The sequence below is a fragment of the Zingiber officinale genome, chromosome 7A (genome assembly GCF_018446385.1).
Source record: "Zingiber officinale cultivar Zhangliang chromosome 7A, Zo_v1.1, whole genome shotgun sequence".
Lineage (NCBI taxonomy): Eukaryota > Viridiplantae > Streptophyta > Magnoliopsida > Zingiberales > Zingiberaceae > Zingiber > Zingiber officinale.
Window position 1 is genome coordinate 50,547,503 of NC_055998.1, and position 7,554 is coordinate 50,555,056.

At 34.1% G+C, this 7,554-nt stretch overlaps 1 protein-coding gene across 1 annotated transcript; it reads right to left on the reverse strand.

Annotated features, from left to right (window-relative positions):
* Positions 1-371: 371 nt before the first annotated feature.
* Positions 372-4,390, reverse strand: LOC122001395 (splicing factor 3B subunit 4-like). The gene is made up of 4 exons (XM_042556109.1): positions 4,197-4,390; positions 1,613-1,824; positions 910-1,087; positions 372-822 (listed from the first exon to the last, which is right to left on the reverse strand). The coding sequence occupies exons 1-4, from the start codon at positions 4,228-4,230 to the stop codon at positions 689-691; spliced, it is 558 nt and encodes a 185-aa protein (XP_042412043.1). The 5' UTR covers positions 4,231-4,390; the 3' UTR covers positions 372-688.
* Positions 4,391-7,554: the final 3,164 nt, after the last annotated feature.

Consider the following 7,554-nt stretch of genomic DNA (forward strand, 5'->3'; position numbering starts at 1 on the left):
CCCACCTTCCCAAATAAAATGAATATAAATACTTAACTTCCTCTACCTTCCCCTCCCTTCCCCTTCTGTTAATTAACCTTCACTCACCCCATCCAAACAAAGTGCAAGACATATTCCTTAACATTTAAGATAAATTAACTATCAAAATGTATTATCTAAAATTTAGGATAAATTAACTAACAAAACTTAATTCCTTAAAATTTAGGACCAAATTAAATATAATTTTAAAAAATAAATTAAACTTAATTATCTGATAATTAATTAAAAAAATCTAAAAGCTATCTGAATACTTTGAATTCCTCCATCATCATAATCTAAATTAAGATAAAATATTATTGGAAATGAAAAGTCAATAATGCTAATAATTACCCTCACTTGGAATTTACATCATACTGCCATATCATTAAGGAAGCTAACGCAAAACATTCGGAGGTTTAATAACACACAACAAATCATTTACAGATGAAATGATAAGCTCGAAGACCTGAGCTACAGCTGTTTAAACATAATATTGTACAAGACAGTTCTGATCATGTTACTCACTTGTTCCATTTAAGATAGATAATGGATGAGAAACTTGAGAGATCTACAATCAAGTTCTTAATATCCAATATAAGGGGAAAAACTAACCAGACTGGCAGATCACTTGGAACCTACTCCTACATGGGGTCATTAGGGGCATAACAGATTAATAGGAGGGAAATGTAATTGGATGAGTCCCACCTTGCCGATTATCATTATTGAACATAGACCCAAAAACACGCCTGCTATATTCGTAGTTGCCACGGTTCATATCATTGTTTAGTGAACCATAAGAGGATGCTGTAAATGAAGTTGCTAAAAAATTAGATAAAACAAAAGTAATTAGGATAAAGGCAGAAGAGAGCACTACTAGCTTCAAGAACTCACACTGTGGGTAACTCAAGGGAACATCATCAATATTCTCAGAATCCCTGTGGTTAACTAACCGTAAAGAGTTTCGAGAGACATCTATTTCTCGTCCACTTACAGAAGTTGACCTTGGAAAAGTAGGCTTCAATGTTATAGGTGTACCAGTGTTCTGAGAAGACTTATCTTGACCAGATATCTGTTCAATATGTAGAAGTTAATCTATATTGATAGACAAAAGTTGATCTAAAACAACTATCTGCGGATGATATTTCAAAGTTGATTGGCACAAACATGTCAAAAAATAACCCAAATGAGGGAAAAACACATTTAAGATGACACAAATATGACATTACCAAGGCCAAACTGATTTAAGATGAAAGGAATACAATGATTTATGTGGCCAGCACTAACCCACCAAGAGGCAATAGGAATGAGGACAGACTCATTTAAGATGTCAGGAATACAATCTTTACTCCGAGACTCTGGTAAAAAATTATCAGGTTTAATGTCAAGGAAATCTTAGATGCAAACTATTTCTATACCATGTATCATCAATTGAAGTACACTAAATAATGAGGATTAATCAGGGTGTTTTGAAAATTATTTGGGTTTAGGGGTTGACTTCAGTTAACTTTTCCACTGACTATAATTTATAGGACTGAAATAAAAGATTTGACTTTAAACCTTTTAAGCTGCCTATACACAAGAGAAGACAACGCACCGCAAATTTGATGGTCTTATTATTTAGGCGTACAAGGCCTGAAAAGAGTCTAACAGCATATTCTGCAATCTCCTCAGACTCATATTGCGCAAAAGCATAGCCCCTGTGGCGATCAGTTTCCTTATCCCGAGGTATATATAGGTCCACTATACGACCTACCTGGACAAGTATTTCATACAAGACTCGCTCACTCACCTTTTCATCCAAATTACCTAACAAAGAAAAATATATCACATAAAAAGTTGTTAAAAACACAAAAAATAAGAAGGAAATAGACACAAAATATAGACAGGAAACAAAACCCCTAAAAAATAAACTGTAATGAAATCATGGTAAACAAGTGAAAGAAACTCAAAAAATCCAATTTGCTCAAGTGGAAACAAGGAAAAAAAACACAAGGCATAGACACGTAACCATTATACTAGTGTAAGAACCATAAAAGAGCAAATTTTCCATATCAGGAACTAATAACTTTATAAATTGAATATTTTTTTCCAAAATAGAACCTCTAACCAAGAAATACAAGAATGGAAAATATAAACATGACCTAAAATAATTGACTACTACGGCAGAAGGAAACAGAAGCAGGTACACCCGAAGCATAAGGTAAAGTAGTGGAACTGTAATAACTTTCAAACATTGGAGATTCTTAATGTCCAGGAAATTTTACAGATATACTAGTTACTACAATAATTCCCCAGTTCTGAACTCTTTTCAAGCAGGAGACAGCTGCAGCTGGAAATCACTTCCCTCTTTGAAGAAAAAACACCCAAAAAAAAGTGAAAACCTCAAAACTCACTTGGTTTGAATAAGCCAAGATAGCATCAATTTACAAGAATGCCTGGATATTCAAAAAAAAAATGTCGATATTCAAAAATAAAATGCCGATATTCTAAAGCAATAAACAAGCTGCAATTTGAAAAACCAAGCCACATAAAACCTTAGCCATATTAAACTCAGGGAAAAGATACAATAAAAATAAGGATATTTAAGTCTATTGAACTCAAGAACCAAAATATATAAACTCTTTGAAAAATACCTAGATAAGGAACCTAAAATCATATACTCAGTAGTTTTATACATAACACTTTAAAGCATCCGCATCAAATTCCCTATCCAAATTTAAAATTTATGGTAGAAGAACTACTTTATTAAATTTGGATATCCAATTTTCACTACACAATCCATCTGCTTTCCTATAATTTATCATATCTTTATTTTTTATTATTATTTTTTCTTTCTCCTCTATATTTTTTTATTATTATCTATGAAATGGAAAATGTGAAAATGGAAAGTGAGAATTAGAGGAAATAATATTTTAATATTTAGGGAATGGATTTCATTTCCCAAATTTAAAGAAGTATTGTTTATAAAATTTAAATTTAGGGAATAGATAGAGAAGCAAAGATTTTTTAATGTAAAATGTAAAATTTTAGATATAATAATAAGGAAACTGATGTGGATGCTCTAATAACGCGAAGTCATTGAGACGTGTATAGGCTAAATTTATTTCATAATAAAATAGTTAAGATGACTTAGAAATAAAGAAGCACAAGAAATATTAGTGAAAAGGAATGATGGAGAATGAGAATTTATATAAATCAATATATATATGTGTGTATATATATAAAGGATCCTAACTCCTTCGAGCTTGGAGGGGATGATGTAGTGACCATTTTTCCTCTAACTTTGGCATGATGCTGCAGCACAAAGGACAGTTTTCAAAGAGGATTTGAAGGAAGAACGAGGCATAATTTCTTCTTTCTTTTCTTTTCCAAAATTAAGGATGGAGGAAAAGAAGAGTAACATTTTTTTAGAAAATACTAATTAAGATTTTAATAAAATTCAGAACATAGCTATACATTTTTCTTATTTTTGAGACCTGACGGAATGTTGAAGAACCTAAAACAAACTATGGTTTTAAATTCAGAGCTGATGGGTCTGATTTTGCCATCAATCAAGGAAATGGATATTCAAACATGATGATTCATAAACAAGTGAAGTAGATGATTCCATAGATAATTATTTGGGTTTGATACTCTTCTACTAAACCAAACACAGTATCCTACAATTAATCATTCAATAACAACCCAACCTAAAAGAATGGAAACTAGATGTCAAACCATAATATGATCTATTCTGATAGCGATTGATAAAATCACTCGTCTCAGTGTTGCATAGATCTCTGACACAAAAGACCAACAAAAAAATAAAACTAGAATTCACAAACCATAAGCTGCAACGAAAAGAAGTAAAAAAAAAAAAAAAAAGGCCCTGAGGCTCTAATTTAGGCTAGCGAACTGTACCAGAAATACAAAGAACAATCCTGTAAAATTTGCAGCACAATGAAGCAAGCTTATATTAACGAACAAGCAAAATTCAAACCGAATCCCAGGTAATCATCTAAAAAACCCGAAATCGTTACTACTAATTTTTTTTAAAAGTTTATAAAGGATCTAACAGCGTGCCTTAATCGGAAAACTTCAAATAAACAACCAAAACTATGAAAACTTAACACAAACTCATAAAATACAGCAGATCTAAAGATTCGAACTAAAGGGTAAAATATCGTGATAAAACCTACCTATGTATACCGTTCGAGCAGGATTCCGCGACATATCGTCAGAGATGCGAGAGATCGGCGGAGAACAAGTTGATTCACGACGCTGTAGGAGCCTTGAGGACGAAAGATGAGCTCCACAAAACCCTAGTGCCGACGGAAAAGAGAAGGAGCGGCAGACCAATCGATAGATCTCCGAACGCTGTTGTGGACAAGACTTTGGCAACCTGGTATTTATGGTCCACCAGCTGAGCACGAGCTCGAAGATACCTTTCCCCGTAAAATTCTATACGGGTTAATCTGATCCGTTGATGCTGAAAACAGAGGCCACGATGGAATAGGAGACTAGGAGAGGATAGAAAATTATGTTTATTAAAAAAAGGCAATAATAAGAATTCTTTAAGGAAAATAAATTAGAAAAAAAAACAAAAGTTAATTTTTATACTTGTTCATAAATCAAACCTTTCCCTTTGTCAATAAACTCTAGGCTCTCTTTCCATATTTATAACTTTTACTTAAAATGTTTATAAATTAACGTAGTTAGTTGTTGTTAGCGTAGGTGGTATTTATATGAATATTTATTCTAATAAATTTTGGATTAATTCTTAATATGTACAAAAATAAATTTGTTTGGTGTCTAATTTTTTTATATAAGGTTATTACATTAGGATAAAATATATTCTATGATTTATCTATTTATATTTTAGCGTAGAATTGTTGATATTAAATCGTTTGGAATGAACAATAATATTTGTTCAAGTAAACTAATGTAGTTAGATTAAACTATAAAAAATCATGTGGTATGTGTCTAAGTGAACAAATTAATTGAGTAATTCTAATAGGTCAAACAATCCAAGTAAACTCGAAGTTTAAATGGTTACGGCAAGTTAGGTGGGCTAATTGTGTCAATCAAGTCGAGCAGACTAGATAAATCAATCGACCCAATTAAATTTTTAATTATGTGTAATGGCTAATGGGCTAGGCAAGATAGTCGATAGGGATCAGACAACTTGAATGGGGGAGTCGAATTAGACGAGTGGGCAATGCTTATTCAACTAATGTTAACAACTTATTATGAAACTTCTTCAACAACCTCCAACTTGCAGACAGGGGCGGATCCACAAGGGGGGTGGCATCGACGGTCACCCCCTCTTATAGTAATGGAACCCCTAGTATTATGGAGTTCCACTAATAGAGATGGAAGATACCGCCCCTTGTTCATCGTGATCGCTCCTCCATACTTGAATTTCTGAATCCGGCACTAAACATATACAGGGGCAGATCCACAAGGGGGGCGGCATCGACGGTCGCCCCCTCTTGCGGCAATGGAACCCCTAATATTATGGAGTTCCACTAATGAAGATGGAAGATACCGCCCCTTGTTCATCATGATCATTCCTCCATACTTAAATTTCTAGATCTGTCACTACTTACAAAAACACCCTTATGTGTTCTTTCTATCCCGTTCTTTATGTGTATTCACTATGTCAATGCAACTATGAAAAATACTCTTTCGTTCAAAGTCAACAACAATAGTAGACGAGCCTATCTTACTATTGAGATAAAGGCCCTAGCTGTAACAACTTCTCCTTCCATCTAATTATCCATAGGAGAACTTTTCATTTAAAAGGTTCAAAAAGTGTATGGTAGGATTACCAATTAGCATTCTAACTCTTTTTGAATTGGGCAACTATGAGACTTAGCCATGAACATATTTTTTCCCCCCGCAATAACATAGTTAAATTGGTAGACGGATAGATTGTCATATGAGAACAAGAATTGAATCTCTAGGAAATAATTTTTGGAAGAATAAAATTTTTCACACCTAAAAAAGTCACTTGATTATCATAATTTACTCTTTTCATCTCATTATAAAGACGACAATGAGAAATATTTGGATGAGTGAGTTACCACATGAACATATTTTGTTTCCTTTCAACGTGGTGTAGTAGGAGAGGTAGATAGGAAGGCTAGCTTTGTTTTGAATCTTAAAAATTGTCAAAATTTATAATTCAAAACGATAAAAAAAAACATTGACTAATAATATGATGACCCAAAAATATTTGAATGCTCTGTGTTAGAACAACACTTACCATTTTGGACCTTAGCATCAATGAGAGTTGATAGAATGACACACCTTAGAAGGTTCTAAGGTTTTACCTTCTTTACTAGAAATTCTGTTGTACAAAAAATGAGAAGGGCAAAAACTACTAGAAGAAGACATTGGACTAAGTAAAGTAGGCAAAAACCTTATAGAAAATAGAAATCATGGTAGTTTTAAATCAATAACCCAAAACCTCCCCTTCCAATGATTGTTAGAATATAATGTTTTTGTCCTCCTCTACCACCCATTTTAACCCTCCCTTCTCACTAGAAAAGGTGATGGGAAAAGTAGGACTGCTCAGTTCCTTTCACTAATGAGCTTTCATGCAGGTCAGTATCGACTAGTAAAGAAGCCTCTCCGATGGAGGAGGGGTTTTCCCCTCCCCCACTAGCAGTGGAGGCATGACAAATGCTTCATCGCCAACCATAATAGAGGACCTAGAGAGATTGTGGGTGTTAGAGTAGGTGCCCTGTAAGTCAACTGTTGGCTAGATATTTATTGACTCATATAAATAAACATCCTTTATTTTAATATAATTCAATTTAATATAACATTTACTTTATCTTTATACCTGATAACTAGCATTTTTATATGTTATTTTGGCTATGGGACTTGACATTTTTACCCTTTCACATTCTTAATTATGTATTTATATCATGTTTTACGAGTTGAGATTTATTTGGAGCATTGATATAATTTTTCCTATATTTTCTGGTATTTCATCTAAAAGGTGCATCATGTTTTGTAGGGAAGTAATCTGGACCGTTGATCAAGATCAAATAATTAGGGGTGCATCCAAGAAGTGGAACTCGAATTCAAACTTAATCCAAAAGCCTACTTTTAAAGCCCAATTTCAAAAAAAAAAAAAAAAAAACCATTTCACTTCTCTTATAAAATTTGGATCCAAATTTTAATGACCCCCAAAACCCAAAATTCGAATCTGACCCATTCCCTTACCTTTTCCATGCGGACGAACAATGCCAATTCCCGATCTTTACTTCGCGATTCCTTCTTCTGCGGTTAGGGCACGTGACACCCACTAGCACTCCTCTTCACCCTCACCACCGGCCGGCGACCACTCTTCCCTTACCTTTACTGTCGCCGGTTAGCCCTCCACAGCCCACAACTTCTTCTTCTAGATCCTAATTGGCGATGGCAGCAAGCTCCTTGGCGGAAGCTGCAGGCGACGGCAACACAACGAGCATCCACTTTGCCGGAGGGGTTCTCCGGCAAGATCCTTCACCTTCCGGTGTTCTTCTTTCACTTCACTTCTTCCTA

What these genes read in the sequence shown, in the direction of transcription:
- LOC122001395 (XM_042556109.1), bottom strand. Translation starts at nt 4,230, where the DNA reads ATGTCGCGGAATCCTGCTCGAACGGTATACATAG. An exon ending in TGCTCGAACGGTATACATAG is followed by an intron (nt 1,825 to 4,196) that starts GTAGGTTTTATC and finishes TTTCTTTGTTAG; the next exon opens with GTAATTTGGATGAAAAGGTG. An exon ending in ATAAGACCATCAAATTTGCG is followed by an intron (nt 1,088 to 1,612) that starts GTGCGTTGTCTT and finishes CATATTGAACAG; the next exon opens with ATATCTGGTCAAGATAAGTC.